At 47.9% G+C, this 20,758-nt stretch overlaps 1 protein-coding gene across 5 annotated transcripts in view; it reads left to right on the top strand.

The window, feature by feature from the left end:
• The window catches only part of SLC8A1 (solute carrier family 8 member A1), a 313,517-nt gene that overhangs the window by 37,152 nt on the left and 255,607 nt on the right, over positions 1-20,758 (top strand). For all 5 annotated transcript variants that reach the window (XM_045009040.1, XM_045009044.1, XM_045009039.1 and 2 more), the window contains exon 2: positions 9,940-11,773. In XM_045009040.1, the coding sequence (XP_044864975.1) occupies positions 9,978-11,773 (1,796 nt within the window). In that variant the 5' untranslated portion in view covers positions 9,940-9,977. The remainder of the gene's footprint in view (positions 1-9,939; positions 11,774-20,758) is intronic.

A 20,758-nucleotide genomic window follows, 5' to 3' on the forward strand; every position in this document is an offset into this window, starting at 1 on the left:
CTGGGACTCTCCAGGCAGCTGGGGGGGTCATTGCATCCAGCCCAGTGTGGCAGTGACAGAGCATTCTCCCCGGATGTGTGAAACTAGCTGGTGCCCTCTAGACGTTAGCTTGAGGCCGAAAGTCCATGTTCCCCAAACCGTCGTCATGACTGACACCCTTTCTCTGGCAGCCTCAGCAGACAGCCCAGGACTGAACGGGCCACAGTCAGTCCTAGGGGCAGATCTGGCCGGGCAGGGTTGAAGCAGACGAGTAGAGGAAAGCAGGCTGGCTCTTGTACTTCAGCTGCCTTTGGTCAATTAGGCTGGTAGAGGTGGACACCAGTCACAATCCCTCTCCTGGGAAGAGCGTGCATGGTTTTTCTGCCTCAGGGGGCATCCCATCCCGTCTGTAGGGTACAGACCATAAGAATGGTCTGACCCCGTATGGCTGATGTCCATGTAGACCAGTATCCTGTCTTCTGACAGTGGCAAATGCAAGGTGCCCCCAAGGGAATGAACAGAACAATCATCCAGTGATCCATCCCCTGCCCCAGCTTCTGGCAGTCAGGGGCTGGGGACACCCAGAACATGGGGTTAAATCCCTGACCATCTCTGCTAATAGCCACTGATGGACCTATCCTCCAGGAAGACCTCTAATTCTTTTTTGAACCTTGTTGTAGTTTTGGCCTTCTCAACATCCCTGGCTGAGTACCACAGGTTGGCTGTGTATTGTGTGAAGAAATACTTCCTTTTCTTTGTGGGTTTTTTTTTTAAATCTGCTGCCTATTAATTTCATTGGGTGACCCCTAGTTCTTGTGTTATGAGAAGGCGTAAACACTCACTTTCTCCCCACCAGTCATGATTTTATAGGCCTATATCATGTTCCCCCCTCAGTTGTCTTTAAGCTGAGCATCCCCATTCTTTTTAATCTCTCCTCATACAGAAACTGTTCCATGCCCTTAATCATTTGTGTTGCCTTCTCTGTAGCTTTTCCAATTCTAATATACCTCTTTTGAGATGGGGCACCGAGATCAACATGCAGTACTCAAGGTGTGGGCGTACCATGGGATTTATATAGAGGCAACATGATATTTTTCTGTCTTCTTATCTATCCCTTTCCTAATGATTCCCAACATTGTTTGCTTTTTTTGACTGCCACTGCACACTGAGTGGATGTTTTCAGAGAACTAGCCACAATGACGCCAAGACCTTTCTTGAGTGGTAACAGCTAATTTAGATACCATCATTTTGTGTGTATAGTTAGCATTGTTTTCCAATGCAAATTACTTTGCTTTTATCAACATTTCAATTTAATCTGCCATTTTGTTGTCCAGTCATTCAGTTTTATGAAATCATTCTGTAGCTCTTTGCAGTCTGCTTTGGATTTAACTATTTTGAGTAGTTTTGTATCCTCTGCAAACATTGCCCCCTCACTGTTTGCTCCTTTTCCAGATCACTTATGAATATGTGGAACAGCACTGGTCCCAGTACAGGCCTCTGGAACACCCCAATATTCACCTCTCTCCATTGTGAAAACTGACCATTTATTTCTACCCTTTGTTTCCTATCTTTTAAGCAGCCACTCATCCATGAGAGGACCTTCCCTTTTACTCTTCCCTCATCTTCTTTTATCCTCCTTATGGTGAATCCAGACCTGTAGGGAAAGGTTGCCCTGCTTCTGTCTCTACTGAACTAGTGATGTGGACAAAAAGGTATTGGTCTCCAGTGTAACAATGTGTATTACAAGACCGATGTCACAGCAGGGTAGGCACAGCTGGACATCTACATCTCCACCTGTAGGAGTGTAAATGCTGCTACGTTACAGCTGTTGAATGGCGCTGTGTGTTTTCAGGTGACCACTAGGGAAATGATTCCTTATGGAAAGCCTCTGCCTGGGCATTTGTCTCTTGCGAGAATAACAAACATGCTCTCTTGTCAGTTACCTCTATGGCCAGGATACCTGTGTTCTAAAGTGCTCCAAGTACACTGCCACCAATGGATTGTGAGCCCAACTGCAAACCTTCTTTTAAAAAAAGAGGGGTTTAAAGGCTGACATGAAAAAGCCAGACAGTCCTCTTTGGAGTTCGGGCAGGAGGGGAAAGAAGGAATGAAAAAGAGAAGCCGACCTTTGCGAAAATGCAGCCTGGGAATGAGATCTGTTCCACAAAGCTCAGCCGTGTGGAATGGCATAGATAATACTCTCTTGGGTGGGGTGGGGTGCTAGGAAGAGCTCAGGTGCACAGAAAAAAGCAAATAGAACGGTCAGAACTCAACAGGAATCCGAAAGGCCATGGACACACTGGCTCATCTTCCATCACTGGACATGCATGATGGGCCAGGGAGGGGGAGATTGCCTTAGGAACTTGGCTTGGAGATCTGGTTAGACTTTGTACATTGCAGGCTGAAGCTTTAATCTCCAACACAATGGCATGGAAGCAAAATCCAGACCTAAGGGACCAGAGGCAGCAGGACCTCAGCGTCCCTGTCAGGCTCTACAACAGCTGCTGCTCCAGTGTACCCTGGCAGCCCGCTGTGCAGCAGTCCCTGCTAGGCCCCTAGGCAGTTGGTCCTTGCCAGGAAAGGGCGGGGGGAGCAGAGGATGGGGGTTTCCAACCAGTGAGCTGGGAAGGGGGCTGGAGAAACACTTGAACAGCTGTGTTTTCTCCCCCACCCCTTCCTGCCCAGCTCCCCTTCCCCAGGGTAGCGTGAGCAAAGGTCTAGGGCTGCCTCCCCGTGAGGGGTGGGAGAGGATGGTTTGTTCCAGTTCGCTGTGAAAGCTTCCCACCGAGCAGCGACCAGCCCAGGGCCAAGCAGGGCTCCGGGGAGGTGGGACCGAGGGACAGCTCTGCTCCAGAAGGGAGGGGAAGACAGCATAGCTGGCAAGAGTCCTGGGACATCAGCTGTCATGGCACTTACACCAGGGTGGATTTCCAAAAGCCGGGCCTGTCCCAGCCAAACTGGGATGTTAATGGCTTGTGGCCATGGCGGGGTTAATCTTACCCCCTCAGGTGGCGTCTGGGTCCCACAGGCCTGCTCCTGTTCACACCCAACCTCCTTGCCAAGCCTACACTCTCCATACACAACGGCATGCCCTAGACTCCTCCGCTCCCCATCTGCAGGGACTGCGTCCTCAAGCAGGTGAGGTCAGCCATAATTAGACTGCAGCCCCTTCAGGGTAGGGCCTGTGTTTCACTTACACAGCAGGGCCCTGAGCGTTAACCGCAGCCCTTCTGAGCTGCTGGCAAACGTGTAATTCAGAATGACGGTCTGAGCATGGCTGCGGAGAGCCGGATGGGCGTGTGGTGTGACTGGCTGTGCACCGCAGGTGAAAGGAAGCATGCTCTGGAAGTGATGAGCGCGTTTGTGCATGACAGAGTTGGGTGATGGGGAGGCTAAAGGATGAGGTTGGTCTAGATGGAATATCTGTTTAACTGGTGCTTTCTTTGATTTTATTGATAACGTTGACAGGAAATGCAGTTGAGCAGCTTTCAGTCCAAACTAGTGAAGTTTTGTGTGGTTGAGAACTTTAACTCTAGCGTGAGAACTCTCTTCCACCCTGAGTATATTACTGCTCCTCTCCTAGCCACAGCCCTACCCACGTGGGATCAACTCTTCGAGTCGTCCTCTTCCGTTCCAGTCTGTCTGGATGCAGTTCCTCAGAAATGCTGCCGCTTATCTGATCTGTTAGCATGATACCCATCCATCTTGGCGTGGGTCTCCCAACCCTTCTGCAAAGATCAGAACGATCGATAGTAAACAGGGTGTTATCCTCCACTTCTAAGCTTAAGAGAAGGGCTGAGTCTCTGGTTACTGCTGTTGATTGTTTGTACTACAGTAGCACTGAGGAGCCCTAGACACAGGCGAGGTGCTGTACAAGAGATGGTCCCAGTGATTGAGCTGGCCCCTCTGGGCTCAGTGAGTACCTGGAGAGCAAGAAAGAAGACTTACTTTGCAGTCACAGTCGAGACATTCTGTCCATGTGACTCACTGTAGAGGCACATGTGCCCCACGCATGCAATATTCTCATGCACATGGAGTGCATGTGACCCTAGAATGGGATCCCCATGGACAAATGCTCAAAGAAGAACCTTAAAATGAGAGTAGAATGTGCACGCAGGCCTCTGGTGGAGGGGAGCACAGGCTCCCGGCTGGTATGATGGCTTCAAATCACTTCCCGAATATGGGTTGTTTCACACAGGTCCCCGCAAAAGCACAGAGCTGGCTGGCATGGGCCTGGAGACCAACCTTTTTTATTTAAAAGTGCCCTCCATGTGGAAGAGGCCCCAAAGAGCCCCAGGCTGTTCTGACCCCCAGGGGAGGGGCCATGGGAAAAGGAAGCTAGGCCATGTCCCTGTAACTCTTGTAGCACATTTGGCTCTGGGCAGGAGAGATTAGCCTATCCAAGCCTGATTGCGTTCAGACAGAGCTAGTGTAGCCAAGGTGAATCAGAGGGCTGGTCTACACTAAGGGGAAAAATCGATATAAGATACTTCGACTTCAGCTACGTTATTCACGTAGCTGAAGTTGCGTATCTTATATCGATAACTTACCCGTCCTCACGGCGCGGGATCGATCTCCGGGGCTCTCCATATCGACGACGCCACCGCCGTTCGCGGTGGTGGAGTTCCGGAATCGATATAAGCGCGTTCGGGGATCGATATATCGCGTCTAGATGAGACGCGATATATCGATCCCTGAAAAATCGATCGCTACCCGCCGATACGGCGGGTAGTGTAGACGTAGCCTGATACCGATACTGTAGATTCAACCTTCCCGAAGTGGCTAAAGGATTGGGGGCATGGGGAGGGGTTTTCTGATAATGGACCAAAAAGCTCTAGGGTCTAGTTTGGATCAGAGCCAATGAAGCACCTGGGACAGAGTGGATCCCCTCCCCCAGTTCTGCACAATCTCACACCAAATAATATTGGATTTATTTGCACTGCAGTAGCACCCAAGGACCTAAACTAGGATTGGGGCCCTGTTATAAGGACTGTGAATATTGTGGGTCCTGGTTTTGTCTCATCTCTACAAACAATGCAAATATTGGTTTCAGCCACTTGTTCCAATGGGCATGGGAAGAAGCTCCTGAAATGTAATATTAGTTTTGATCCTCTTTCAAAGTGTCCACCACATCTGCCCAGCTGGAGTCTCCAGGGAAGCTCCGTGTTCTTTATTTGCAGCGATATCTAGAAAAATTAAAGATCCCTTTTTTACATAAACTGCTAAATAGAACTTCAGAAAGTGGTTCCTTTGTGTCTCTCTATTGAAGTAGGGTTTAAAAAACCCAACCCTACATTGAAATGCTCCACAGAGTTACCAAGTTGGAGTGATTTTATTACACTGCTGTAGTGGAATTTTATTGGCCAAAGATACCTAAGTTTGCCTCCTCTTAAGATTGTGGAGCAGGTCCAAAATGTGATGAGACTCTGCTGTTCTGTGTAACCCAAATCATTGCCCTAAATTGTTATATTGTCTCATCAACCATCTGCATTCTTCTCTTGCCAAGGGGATTTCACAATGACTGGCTGCTTCTTAAAAGGCTTTGAATAATTGTGCATGTGAAAGAATATCTGACTGGCCACAAAGAGAATCCACTGAATAAATGCAAGTGGATGTTTCGTTCTTTGCATGGAAGCAACTGCTCGTACAGTTAGATACTCTCTGACTTAGAGAGACAGTGTGGTCTGCCTGCTTATGTACAAAATAGTTCCTTGGAGCCTAAATGTTTTTAAAAACAAACCAAAAAACCTCTGGAGGTATCAATAGTAAACAAAGTTATTATCATGTGTCCCATTTATCTCTGATTTGCCCCAAAAGTGAGAGACCTGTAAAATGACCAACTTGCCTTTACTTGGAGCTGACAGTCTAACTTGCTAAGAAAAAAGATATATCAAAGGGGAAAGCATCATCTTTCCAAGTGGTGTGTAATCAGGGCCGCCCAGAGGATTCCGGGGGCCCGGGGTCTTCGGCAGCAGGGGGCCCTTCCGTTTCGGGACCCGCCGCCGAAGTGCCCCGAAGACCCGCGGCGGGCCCCCCCCCCGCCGCCGAATTACCGCCGAAGCTGGACCCGCCGCCGACGTCCCGCCCGGTCTTGGGCGTTAATTCGGCGGAGGGGGGCCCCCGCCGCGGGTCTTCAGGGCACTTCGGCGGCGGGTCCCAGACCGGCAGGCCCCCCCGCCCCCGAATTACCCCCGAAGACCGAGCTGAACTCGGCAGCGGGTCCCACTCCGTCTTTGGCGGTAATTCGCCAGCGGGGGGTCCTTCTGCCCCGGAGCAGAAGGACCCCCCCCCCCCCCCCCCGCCAAGACCGGGGGCGGCAGAAGCTCCTGCGCCCGCCCCGCAAGAGTTTTCCGGGCCCCCCGGAGGGAGTGAAGGACCCCGCTCCGGGGGCCCCAAAAAACTCTGGTGGGGGCCCCTGCGGGGCTCGGGCCTGGGGCAAATTGCCCCTCTTGCCCCCCCCCCTCGGGCGGCGCTGTGTGTAATCAAATAGACCCTATATTCTCCTTTATGACCACTTTTTTTTCTAATTTTCTACGAGCAGCCTGAAACAACATTACTGAGGATTTCTACCGCTTAACCCTAAAGCATTCCTATGGGAACGAATAAAGCCACAAATCACTTGTGTCAAAACAGCGCTTTCCCTGAATTTGCAACCCCGAAGACTTTTTTTATCTGCTTCTAGACTAGTAGGAGCTCTTTCTAGCACCATCCTTTCTAACCTAAACAATTCTCGTCTTTTTTTTTTAATCTCTTGCCAAATGGAAGTTTTTCCATAGTCTTCACATGACCATTGTAGTCACCCATTTCTGAACTCACTGTTTCTGCTACCTTCCTTTTCTAATTCTAGCACCAGAACTAAACGCAGCATGTGAGGTGAGGTAAATCCATTGATGTGTATAGTAGCATTAGAATCTCCTTTTTTTTTCTTTTTTTTCCGTATTTCCATCTCCTTTGCTAGACCTCCTCGCATCTGTATTGACAGATGCTGCAAACTGAGCAGAGGACTTCACCGCTTTGTCTTTGTGACATCCAGGTTTCTTTCCTGGGTGGATGCAGTAATTTAGAACTTGATAAAGTATATGTGTGATGTTGCACTATGTTTATGGAAATATACTTATGAGCATAAATATGACATAATTGGAATATACTTAATGCTAGATACGCCATGTGACATATCCTTGCAAAGGTAATGATCTACTGAATATATTCATCCTATTTGTATGCATGTATCATTTTTATATCTGAAGTTATGAGCATTGGCTCTATGGTTGTATTTGAAGTGTTTGCTGTAGGAAACACATGAGGGAGGTTTGGCTAATGTATTGTGAAGGGACAATACAAGTAATTGGAAGTACGTAACTAACAATGGACTTTGGGAGATGCCAATCCACATCTGAACTTTCCTGGGAAAGTTCAAAATAAACAATGGCGTCGGCCTGTAGAAAGCAGAACCATTCACGGACATATGACTTGCCCATGTGGCTGGAAACTCCATCTTGTTGCTGTGATTTTTGCACAGAAGAACAAAGGGGTTTCCACCTACAAGAGAGACTATAAAAGGCCCTGGAAGCCCCTCCATTTTGTCTTCAGCTGGCTTAAGAGAGAGCCTCTCCACCCCAAAGAGATACCTGAAAGAAACTGAAACAAAGAACTGTAACCATGGGGGTGTGAGTGATTGCTGGACCCAGGTCATAAAGTACAACATTGGTCTGAAAAGGATTGTAGTTGAGATACCAAGTAGGGTGAGAAGTTAGTATTTGTAACTAGATCCTTAGTGAGTTAAGTTAGCCTTGCGTGTTTTGCTTTTTGCTTAGTAACTTGCTTTGCTCTGTCTGTTATTACTCGAAACCACTTAAATCCTACTTTTTATACTTAATAAAATTGGGTTTATTAATAAACAAAAGCAGAGTAAGTGATTAATACTGGGGGAGCAAACAGCTGTGCATATCTCTCTAGCTGTGTTATAGATGGTGGACAATCTGAGTTTACCCTGTATAAGCTTTATACAGAGTAAAATGGGTGTATTTGGGGTTTAGGCTCCCAGAAAGACTGAATACTAGGTGCTGGGAAAGTCGCTGTTAACTGAGAAGCCCCTGGGCTAAGTGAATTTTAGTTTCTGTGAACTGCAGGGGGCGCGTGGCCCAACCTCTTGGTCTGTGCTGGAGCCGACTGGTGTGTCTAGCTCAGCAAGACGGGAGTTGAGGGAAGCCTGTTCTGGCAGGGGGGTTTGTTCTCGGTGGTATCTCAGCACATCCAGTGACAGTCTTGAGGGTGTTTGACCCAACCTGTCACAGTATGCATAGTTCAGATGACTTCTTCCAGAGAGCATTACCTAGAGAGGCTGTGAAATCTGCATCATTGGAGGTTTGTAAGAACAGGTTAGACAAATGCCTGTCAGGGATGGGCTAGGTTTACTTGGTCTGGCCTCAGAGCAGGGGGCTGGACTCTCCTGGGCCCTTCCAGCCCTACATTTCTGATTGCCTTAAAATGATCAGCCCTGAATGCCATCTGCCATTCTGCTGCCCATTCACGTTGCTTGGCTAGGTCCCTCTGAAGCTCCTCAAAGTCTTTTCCAGTCTTCAGTAACCTAAATAATTTTTGTCCCATCTGCAGATTTTTGCCATTCTCTTTTCCAGACCATCAGTTAATGTTAGACAACACCAGTCCTTGTAGCTGCTCAGTGTGCCTGCACTCTGACTGGCAGAGACCAGTCCAGTCCTGTGAATAGAACGATGGCTGCTGAGGATTAGGTGTTTGAGCCCTGAATGAGGCCCCTATGCAACCCTCTCTTGGAATGACTATGGGAGGTGTAATTTCCAACTCAGGCAGATGTCTCAGCTCTAGAGTGAGCACCTGCAAACAGCAGTGTGGCTGCAGCAGCATGGGAGGCAGCTTGGGCTAGTTGACCACCTATAAACCTGCCCAACCCCATGGCACATACTTGGGTGGTTAGCCTGCGCCACAGCCACCATCCGACTATTTTCAGGCACTAGCTCGAGGAGAGCTAGGGCACGTTCATCTACCTGAGCTGGGATTACTCCTCCCAACTGCTGTGCAGCCCTATGCCTAGTGCCTTGTAAGGAATGAACGGAGTGGAAAAGCCTCTGGAGGACTTTGCCAGATGTGCAGGGGGCACTACTTTGATATGGAAAGTGAGCAGGAGAGAGTCTTCCTCGTAAGATGTGCAAGAGGAAACTCTGCTTGGATACACATTCGGTGTTCTTCTGCCAGGGAATGTGCAAAGATGAATGATGTTGTGGTTTATTACTGAGGAAGTAGCATGTGATCATATCATTAAAGCCTTTGTCATAAGATGTATGCATGAGGGGCAGAGTTAAGGTTAAACATGCAACTTCAGTGTTTCTTAATTCAATTGGTCAACTGAGACCCCTTAATGTAGATATCAATTTTTTTTATTTTTTTGGGGGGTGGGGGAGTTGGAATGGAATCTTGGATTGAATATGATTATGGTGGCAATCTATAGGTTTTACATGTACTTATTTTGCAGTAGTAAATAATATTGAACAGAATTGGTCAAAATGCAGAAACATATGGGGGAATTTCTTTGTTTATACATTGACTTTCAAGAAACTCTTTCATCCTAACTTTGAAACTGGAGAATTTCTGCTTTCTGTGCTGTAGTATAATGTTAACATAAAATGGAAGTAGATTTCAACAATGAGAGAATTACTTTAGAAATAGCATTAACCATTAACATACATAGGTTCAGAAGCTAGCCTCATCCTACTATTATAGCAATTCCCCTTTTTGTAAATCACTTGTGCGTGGTGAATTTGCAAGCATTGGGATTTAATTGTGACAGTTACAGTTCAGACATGTTATATAATTGTTTTTGATAAATATAATTCACTATATTTTTTCAAATGCAATACATAAATAAGACCTTGATAGAATATCTTTATTTGACTTGAGTAACGCTTCTTACTTTTGTATCTGCAGGTAGGAAGACATTTGGAAGCTGGTCAGACAAAGCTATCATGTTGAGGTTAAGTCATTCACCCGCCTTTCCTGAAGGTTTTCACCTTTTAAGTATTGTGGCACTCTTGCTATTCCATGTGGACAAAGCATATGCAGAAAGTCCAACGGAAGCACCAAACGACACTCAAGTATGTACTGGTACATATTTTTGCAAACCAGGTGTAATTTTACCTATCTGGGAGCCCCAAGACCCTTCATTTGGTGATAAAATTGCTAGAGCTACTGTCTATTTTGTGGCCATGGTCTACATGTTCCTAGGTGTATCCATCATAGCTGACCGCTTCATGTCCTCTATAGAAGTCATTACATCCCAAGAGAGAGAGATAACTATCAAGAAGCCCAGTGGTGAGACCAGCAAAACCACAGTGAGGATTTGGAACGAGACTGTGTCCAACCTAACGTTGATGGCTTTGGGTTCTTCAGCCCCTGAGATTCTACTTTCTGTTATTGAAGTATGTGGTCATGGTTTCACTGCGGGGGATCTTGGACCGAGCACCATTGTAGGCAGTGCCGCCTTTAACATGTTCATCATTATAGCCATATGCGTCTATGTAGTTCCGGATGGAGAAATAAGGAAGATTAAGCATCTACGAGTGTTTTTTGTGACAGCAGCTTGGAGCATCTTTGCCTACACTTGGCTCTACCTTATTTTATCTGTCATATCACCCGGTGTTGTGGAAGTCTGGGAAAGCTTGCTCACTTTCTTCTTCTTTCCCATTTGTGTGGTGTTTGCATGGGTAGCCGACCGAAGGCTTTTATTTTACAAGTATGTCTACAAGAAGTACAGGGCTGGCAAACAGCGAGGCATGATCATTGAACATGAGGGTGACAGGCCATCATCCAAAGCTGACATTGAAATGGACGGCAAAGTGGTTAACTCCCATGTGGAGAACTTCTTAGATGGCACCCTGGTTCTGGAGGCAGATGAGAGAGATCAAGATGATGAGGAAGCAAGGAGAGAAATGGCTAGAATCCTGAAGGAGCTGAAGCAGAAGCACCCCGACAAAGAAATCGAACAGCTGATAGAACTAGCTAACTACCAGGTTCTGAGCCAACAGCAAAAGAGCCGAGCCTTTTATCGCATTCAGGCTACTCGGCTAATGACGGGTGCTGGCAACATTTTGAAGAGACATGCTGCGGATCAGGCACGGAAAGCTGTCAGCATGCATGAGGTCAACTGTGAAGTGGTGGAAAACGATCCTGTCAGTAAGATCTACTTTGAGCAGAACACCTACCAGTGTCTCGAGAACTGCGGCACAGTAGCTTTGACCATTGTTCGCCGAGGTGGTGACTTGACCCATGTCGTTCACGTTGACTTCAGAACAGAAGACGGCACAGCCAATGCAGGGTCTGATTATGAGTTTACTGAAGGGACTGTGGTCTTCAAACCTGGTGAGACGCAGAAGGAAATCCGCGTTGGCATAATTGACGACGATATCTTTGAGGAGGATGAGAACTTCCTCGTTCACCTCAGCAATGTGCAAGTGAGCACTGAAGCATTGGATGAAGGAATTCTGAAGGCCAACCATGTCGCAACACTTGCCTGCCTGGGGTCACCCTCCACTGCCACCGTTACCATCTTTGATGATGATCATGCGGGCATCTTTACCTTTGAGGAGCCAGTCACTCATGTGAGCGAGAGCATTGGAACCATGGAAGTGAAAGTGCTGAGAACGTCCGGTGCCCGAGGAAATGTTGTTGTGCCCTACAAAACCATCGAAGGCTCAGCCAGAGGGGGAGGAGAGGACTTTGAGGATACTTGTGGAGAGCTTGAATTCCAGAATGACGAGATTGTGTAAGTACCTCTTTTTAACATCTTACCAGTGCAAAATGAACAAATGGGGTTTATCATGCCAGACGGAGTACTGCATTACAAACACATGCCATTGTGCTACTGCTCCCATTGCCACAGATCCTGAACGGTGTAGTGCACTGCTTCCACTACCCCAATGAACCCCAGATAGAGCAGAAGTGCAGCAAAAACCCAGCACTGGCATGCCAGGTGGTGGAGCCTCCATGCAGGAGACTTTGTAAGCCTGCGTGCTAGAGTGGAGCTGTGCATGGGAGAGTGGTTAACAAAGTAGGATGTAAACAATAGGTAGCCAAGCAGAGAAGACCCACGTGGAGGGGGGCAGCGGGCAGATGTTGTCATTACCCTATTGTGGCAGTGGGCCTATGTTATGAGAGTCTGAAGCATGCATAGTGTGGTATCCGCCCCAACTGAGTTTGAATGTGTGTCTCAAGCCAAGCACAGCCTTTTCACTAATGCTTTGCACCAGTTCACAGGGTTGCTCCTGCCATTCACTTTGGAAAATGTCTTTAGTGGCTTCTTGTTCAAAATGCTGCACACCTAGGTTGCCGTTGGCATCAGTGACAACATGAAAGATGTCTGTCCTGGGCCTTAAGTAAATGTTTCCATGTGGGAAAGTGGTGACATGAACGATAAGCCAGCAGCCAGGTTTGATGGATTGCAAATGCAGAAGTGGTTAGGGGGAAATGGTGCTGCTAAATGTTGCCTGGTGAGCTGGGCTAGGGAAAAATCACACCTGCCTTGGCATGTTGATTGTATTGTGTGGAGGACGTAAATCCTCAATGCTACAGTGGGAAAATATTATCCTGAAATATGCCTCAAAGAGAGCAAGAACCTCTCCCCTGTATTGTGCCTTGCCCCTCCCAGGGACACAGAAAGGGCACAAAACCTGATCAACTTCAGCCCTAGGCTCTTTCTAAAGCAAACGCCATATACTTGGGCCAGTCCATACGAACACTGGTCTGTCGCAAAAAATCACTGTAGAATTTGGAGTGGCTCCTGACAAAGGGCAGTGCCTACCTAGGGGAATCTGGGAGGTTGGCTAGAACATCCCATTCAATCCATACTACTCATTTTGGTAGGACACCAGGCACCCCAGTACAAACTGATGGATTGTGCCTTTTGTTTCTTGCGTTATTTATAGCTGCTCTGAAGGTACAGAAGACAAATGATTTATAAAGATTTTTTTGAAGGTTAAGATTTATGCCAGGTGCCAGACTGACAGCCTAAGGGACAAAAATCAGGATTTTTAGCATTTTTCTTTTATTTGTTTGAAAATTTCACACAAATGCATTTTGACCAGGGGATTGTTTGAACTCTCTTCTCTGTGTGTTCAAGCCTGTTCTGTGATTGGTCACCTCAGAGTATTATTTCAGTTCTCTGATTGTCTGAGTGCAGCCGTAATAACCAGGGGGAATGCTTGATCAAGTGACTAGGCCTTTGATTTTTTCTCCAGGAGAGCCAGGGGGATGTCTGTGGAGACAGGATGAACTAGGTTAGTAGATTGAAGAAATTTTGGGAACCGTTTAAATCAGGCCACATTAATAGCAAACGTTAGTGCCAGCAAAATCAGGCTACTGCTGCCACATCCTAGGCCGGGGGTGGCTGTAGAGTTCACTTCCCCTTACACAGTCACACACAGTAATTGTGAAGTGTGAGAGATCATGTGGTCCCAGCCATCAAGTTTGTGGCCAGATCCTTGTCTGGTTTATTAGATTTGCTCTGAGCCAGGGCTCTAGTTGGGGCTTTATGCTGTCCTTGCTGTGAAGGGTGCGGTCGTGTATCTTTATCCACCCTGTTAGATGCATTAGTGCCTGGCTTCTGCTGTGGGATTTGGAGAGGCAGTCCTTGGGGTGCTGTCTTGGGAAGCATGATAGTTTGAACCCACCATCCGCATTGATGAAATGCGCTGGCTCCGAGTGACTGTCCCCTGTAGCTATTCACCACTTACTGTCCGCTCACAGTCACTGTGGTTGGAGTTCTGGATGCCCACGTGGTGGTAATACCTCTGACAATCAGATGCCTAAGGAGGGGCTCGAGCTAGAACTACAAGGGGCTGCATGTGTTGCAGTGCTCAGCCGTGCAACGCCTTAGGCACTCTCCCCATAGCGGAACTCGCAGCCCCGAGTTGGGGCCAAGCTCCCTGTGCAGTGGGGAGAGGTAGGCACCTAAGAATGGGATGGACAGACTCCTCCAAGCTGACCAGGGAGCCGCCGAAGCTAGGCAGTGCGAAATGCTGCGCCGTGAGTCCTCTCCTGGAGTTAGCTCATCCCTGTTTCCCAAAAACCAGTGAGAGAGAGAGAGAGAGAGAGAGAGAGCCCCCCCGCCCCATAGCCAATAGCCTAGTGGGTAGGGGCACTCCTCTGTGACATCAGAGACCTCCTTCAATTGCCCCCTCTGCCTGACTTGGAGTAGGGACTCGAACTCAGGTCTGCTGCATCCCTGGCAGGCGCCCTGTCACCAGGCTGTTGGGGGAGCCATGCTCAATCTTGCCTGCTGAAGCTGCTCTGATTTGTCTACATAGTTCACTGTTCTTTGTGCCGGTGCAAGAGAGAGATTCTATAGCCCAGTAGTCAGGGTGTCCCCCTCCCCCCAGCCTGTGAGAAGAGTTACCTTCAAGTCCCTGCCCCTAGAAATACTGACTTGTACAAAGGGAACTGCACCATTAAGAGACTGACAAAGCCTCATACCAGAATGGCCTGTGGGTGGTGGGGGCACTCAGCTGGGAGGTGAGACCCGTTTCAATCCTCTGCCCCAGGCCCCACAGGCAAGGTAGGAAGGAATCTGCCTAGTTTGAGAGGCCCACTGGGGCTAGGGGACAAGTGAGGGCATCAGGCAGCGGCAGGACTTACGTGTTTTTGTGTGTGCCCAGTAGCAGAAACTTAGGCACCTATAGGGTTAGGTAGCAGCTGAGCTGTGGTTTTAGGATGGCTGCCTAAATGTTGGGCACCCAAATGCCTCGTTAGGTGCCCAACTGCTTTTGTGGATCTTTCCCACGGGGCCTAAAATTCAGACCACCCCCCCCCATTTGAAAAATGTGCCCTAATCAGAATAAATGGTTATTTCAGCAGCATATGCTGGTGATGGGTGTGAAGCCTGTTTATGGTGTCAGTCCATTTGGTAGGTTCTCGTGTGTATGGGTGTGTGTGTGTGTGTGTGTGTGTGATTACAGCGATAGAAAGTAATATAATCGTACAGCAAATCTGACTGGATTAGATTAGATGTCCCACTGGTGGCGATGAGATCTCTCCTGACACCGCTTCCTTGGCCTTGCTGAGGGTCCAGGATGCCACACTAGATGCTATTGATCAGTGTAAGACAGAGGCGTGAGAAGCAAAGCCAGATAAGATACATCTATGACACAGACAACTAGATGGAGAGAAACAAGATGTAAGAGAACTGCACCGAAATGGCTAATGTCAGCCTGTCGGCTGTAGCCAAGGAGTGTCTGGGTGCCTGGCTCATCTGGAAATGAGGCCCTGGTGTCTGATGCACAACACCCCCGGCCCATGTAAAGTTCGGTTTGCTCACCATACCTAGAGAGGCTTCTCCATGTGTTGGTGTCCCTTCCCTGGTGGTGTGTGCGAAATCACCATGATAACAAGTAAAAACTGTTCATCTTACGGGCATTAATATGGATTTCACTGTAGTGGTGGCAAAAAAGGCCCCTGGTGCTAAATCGACTCCTCAGGTGAGAATAATGCTGAGCACAGCAATGGCAGCGCTGCATAGAGAACACCTAAAGTAATGCTGTTTGTTTTACTCTGCGTTGCCAGCATCCCTCTTGTGGATAAGCCGCAGAGAGACACTGGCTCTAACAGGAGCAAGTTAGCAAACAGAAGAGAGTCTCATCTAAACATGTTGGAAGGGGTAGGGTACAAGGGTGATGGAGCAACTTGTATAGTGGGGGTGCTGAGAACCATTGAACCAAACTGTAAACCCTGTGTATGATGGAAACTGCTCCCCTACTTCCAGCACCTATCGTAGGGATTGGTAACTATTTCCATGTTAAATCATCCTGATCTACGTGGGAAATATATATTTGTAAAATGCACGATAATGGAAGCCATTTCACATGGACTTGTCAACACAGAGGCGCAGTGTACGGCAAGCTGGGGGTAAATCTACAGAGCACTAGCCTGTTGTGCACTGACAGGCTGTGTGTTCCCTGCTATTGTGCACTGACAGTTCCATAGTGCATTTAGTGCACACTAGCAGTGTTCACACGGTGACTTACTGAAGGTGAGTGCAGTATAAATTTACTCCCCAGCTTGCTGCTCTCCGTCTCAATATGGACAAGCCCAAGTGTTGCTGTGACGCACCAAAGCCGCCTTTTGAAGAAAGGGTCAGGTAATGCACTTTGAGAAGGGAAAGTATTCAGTAGCTGTTGTCCTCAGGAAGCTGACTCCAGCCTTATCTTGCATCACTACAAATGATTAAAGCTGCCTTGTTGATGTTCTTGTAACAGTTAACTAGTAATAAGTTGTATGCAGTGTTGCTATAGCCCTGTTGGTCCCAGGATATTGGAGAGACAAGGTTGGGGAGGGAGTATCTTTTATTGGACCGATGTCTGTCAGTGAGAGACAAGTGCTCAAGCCACACAGAGCTCGGTTTTGGGTCATTTGGTGTAAGCTTGTCTCTCTCCCCAGCAGAAGTTGGTCCAACAAAAGATATTTCCTCCCTCACCTTCTCTCTCCAATACTAAAATGTGCAGTCAGGATCTGATCCTGTCTGTCCGTATGAATTGCCATAACAAAACAGACCCTGGTCCAGCTAGTTAATGTTGTCTTTGTTGGTAACCAATGTCTGGTGATTCAGAAGATACCAAACATAGCTGTACATTTAGTCTACTTTGTGTGGAAATATCTTCACCTACCACAGACGATGAGATCATCTTATACCCTGAAGCATGGGGATTGACATCTCCGCTAAATTTGGCTGCGAAGTTACACAGAACCGGAGAGGTTCTGTTGTGGTACTTTCTTAATTGAAAGAGCTCAGTTAAAAATCTTATTTTGAAGCCCTCACCCCAAGCCTTGGAATCAGAAAGAGATACGGAACTAATTTTTTTGTGATCAGTAAGATATTAGCTGGGCAGACGACTGTTTCATCAGACTGAAAGAGATGCTGTACATAGGTCTGCATAACCGGGCAGACTCGCATTTCATATCAGGCTTCTTAATGCATCCTGGGCCTTAGGAATTGGCAGATCTAGTCATATAATGTTGGATACCTTACCTGAGGAGGTTGTGAAGGCTAGGACTATAACAGCGTTCAAAAGAGAACTGGATAAATTCATGGTGGTTAAGTCCATAAATGGCTATTAGCCAGGATGGCTAAGGAATGTTGCCCCTAGCCTCTGTTTGTCAGAGGATGGAGATGGATGGCAGGAGAGAGATCACTTGATCATTACCCGTTAGATTCACACCCTCTGGGGCACCTCGCATTGGCCACTGTTGACGGACAGGATACTGGGCTGGATGGACCTTTGGTCTGACCCAGTACAGCCGTTCTTATAATATTGCGTATTTAGATTTATAACAGTCCTATAAAAACATACCTCTCGCAGGCTCTACGACTGACATTTTGGACCCAATGAGGTCAGTTCAACCATGTTTTGTGCATTTCTTAATGCACATCACAGTAGATAGAAATCTAGCAGTCAAATGCCATGACACACATAACCAGCTAAGCCTAGCATTTGAGGCCTGGTCTACACTAGCGGGGGGGGGGGGAGGTTCGAACTAAGGTACGCAAGTTCAGCTACGCGAATAATGTAGCTGAACTTGCATACCTTAGTTCGAAATACTTACCCGTCCTCACGGTGCGGGATCGAAGTCCGCGGCTCCCCTGTTGACTCCGCCACCGCCGTTCGCGGTGGTGGAGTGCCGGAGTCGACGGGAGTGCGCTAGACGCGATATATCGAACTCCGAGAAGTCGATCGCTACCCGTCGATCCGGTCGGGTAGTATGGACGTACCCTGAGAGTGCTCCACTTCTTCCCAGACATCAGACCCCAGGTATGTTTTGCCAAAAGCCTCAGTAAAGTGTGTACACGCTTTGCAATGTATCCTGAACAAGTATGGGCAGTGTAGGACCAGGTAGCATTGTGTGTTTTTCTAAAAGTGGGTTTTTTTGTGAGGGAAGTAGTTCTAAAGAAATAAAGTACAGGATGAGTCCACCCAGGCTAGAATCATGCCTCTGACACCCCCACCCCCCAAATTCTTAAAGGATAAGATTTGAGTTAATGGACATTGAATCCTGTTGAGTGATGGGCACCACTGTGTTTTAGATGCTTTTCGGTGGCAGTTGGGATTGGTATCTAGGTAAAATAAACTCAAGGCATTTCTGCAAAGAGATTTGCTTTGCAATTTCAGTTTTCTGTGTATATAAAACCAGATTCTTTCAAGATGGATTGAGTGAAAAACCCACCTGTTTTACAATGAAAGGACAAATTGCCACCAGAGGCTAAAATGATCAAGTGTCCAGAGAACCGTTTGTGTCTTTCTGGATGCAGACTCCTGGATTTCCCTCCAGTGCATTAAGTTATAAGCAGAAGGAACCAGTTCTCTCGGCTGGAGCTGTATTTTGTTTGACCTGGAACTGATGACTTCTAGAGGGCTCTGGAGTTAGAGGGAACAAGTCTTTCTATAGATTCTCCGCAACAGGCAGTGGATGGAATTCACTGCTCTTTCATAAAGGCTTAAATTCTTCTGAGGCACGAAAGGGGCCTGCAACAGGGATTGAGGTTGAGAAGCTCTGTAGGGGGTGCTTCCTTATTTGCTATATGTAGCAGAAGGCATCTCTGTGCTAGCCAAATGTAGGGCTGGGGCGGAGAAAGATGTAGGCCATGGATAAGCAGTTCTGTGGTTCAAGTGGTCCAAAACATTAGGCAAGAGATGCAGAGGCCGGAAATACTCCGGCTCAGCAGCTGGCACTGCAGCCATGGAATACAATGGACACTGTTGCAACCTGCAGAGAACCACTGTGGGTTTGGTTTCTAAAACTGTGTGTGCATAACTGCACACCTATTTTGCATGTCCAAAGACTGTTCAGCTAGACACATAGCTGGCCAGTTACTTGTGACCTTACCTGATTGACACAATCAGTTACCTGATTTGTGTAAGGATGTTGAGACACGTTCTCAAGTGTCATTCTCCCATTCCTGACCTGCATGCCACTTACCGTCAGCACCTAGAATACCAACTCGTAAATCAGGATGAAGAGACTTGGGGTTCGATCCTCTCACCCTTACTCCCCTGTGTAAGCCCAGTCAGAGTGCCGGTGTGACTGATGGATGGATGGGCTCCACATCTGCATCCAGCACTGCATTCTTTTCCCCACCTTGAAGGGCACAGGCTTAATTTGTGCTGTTTGCCCAAATGAACCATTTGTGCGCATGTGAGAGCGAGACCTGACTAGATGATGTGGCCCCCGACTGGATTGCAGATAGGAAGGTCATCATCAGCCAAAGCCGGTTGTGGGGCGGGGGGAGGGAAGAGAAATGGTTGGTTCTAGTTGCTTCCCTATTAAGAATTGACACAGTTTTTGTCCTTGACAAACTGTTTCCTTATTTGTAATGAGCTGTTGTTGGCAATTTACCACTGCCAGCTGCATCTCAGTGGTTGATTAAGGGAACTTGGAGCTCAGATATGTAATAACTCTCTAAAAACCACGTTAGAACTAGTTATTAGCTTCATCAGGGTCTGTGTACACATCCGCTGTGCTCCCTTATGAAAAGCTACCCATTAAATGTATTGTAGTAATTTACGAAACACAGGACCCATTCTGGCTTACATATTAAAGCAATCATGCCACCACCCTCAGGGGCTCTGTGTAACTCACCCCCAGGGCTTCCTGTCATGGTGCAGAGACTTGGCACCTGCCGGGGCAGCCCCCAGCCCCCCAGCCCAGGCATGCAGGGGGGAGAGACTCAGCCTTTTCGGGGTGTAGCTTCTTTCCACTCTTTGCAGCCAGACAGTCTGCAGTGCTAGCAGGAGCACGCTGGGTAGAGCTGGGGCTCTGCCCTTCCCCACACAGGGGGAGCATCTGGCCCAGGCCCTGTGCTCCCCTTCGGCACCTGCGGCTAGGATCTGGGCAGCCCAGCATGGCCTCACGAGGTAGAGGTGGAGAGCAGAGGAATGCTTTCTCTCTCCTGCTATATATGGCCCTAGCATTAGGGCTCCACATTTGCCATCCCCTAATCGCTGCTTCCCCAGACACCGGATACCTTTGCAAGTCTGTGGTCTCTGTTCACATGTTTATTGTGCTGAATCTGAGTAATTCCACAGTGGGCTTAAAAAACAAAAGCACCATATTGACCTCTGAAGACGGAAGCCCTCTTTCCAGCCACAAAACATGGGCTTTATCCATGGAGGTACTTGAGTGCAGAGCCATTAGCTTGTTCCTGATGGACAGAAGGTCACAGCTTCAGCCTGCACTGATTGTGTACATGACAGTAGCTATATTAGTGACAAGGTGGAACAAAAAGCTCACAGCTGATCAGTGTCTGCACAAGGGAGCTGTTTAGATAGGCAGCGAAACATCTGCTGCTGTCAAGCCATGCACAGGGAGGGGAGACAAAACAAAAGAGCCAAGTGGCAGAGTCAGCACCAGATCCTCCCCCGAGAGGTGAGTCTCAGCCAGGAGATCTGTTTGCCTCAAAAGGATACAAGAAGGTCACCTTGCCCTTTGCAAGAGGAGCAGGCAGGCAGAGGTGCTAGATGTGCTTGCTGTGGCTGGGTGTCTTCTATATGCTCCCAGCAGCTCTGCTTCTTCCGCAGACATGAGCCCAGATTCACCAAGGAAGTTGCAAGTGACCTTCCTTGCACCAATGTGGCCAAGCAGTTGTCTGGTCCCTGCGCGCCCCCACCCCCATCCTCAGAAAGGAGTCCAGCTTTCAGACTTCCCACAGGAAGAGATCTTCGCAGTCTCTTTCTGCTCAACAGTTTTGTATCTCCATGTTTGACCA

This window comes from Mauremys mutica, chromosome 3 (assembly GCF_020497125.1).
Source record: "Mauremys mutica isolate MM-2020 ecotype Southern chromosome 3, ASM2049712v1, whole genome shotgun sequence".
NCBI classification, from domain to species: Eukaryota; Metazoa; Chordata; order Testudines; family Geoemydidae; genus Mauremys; species Mauremys mutica.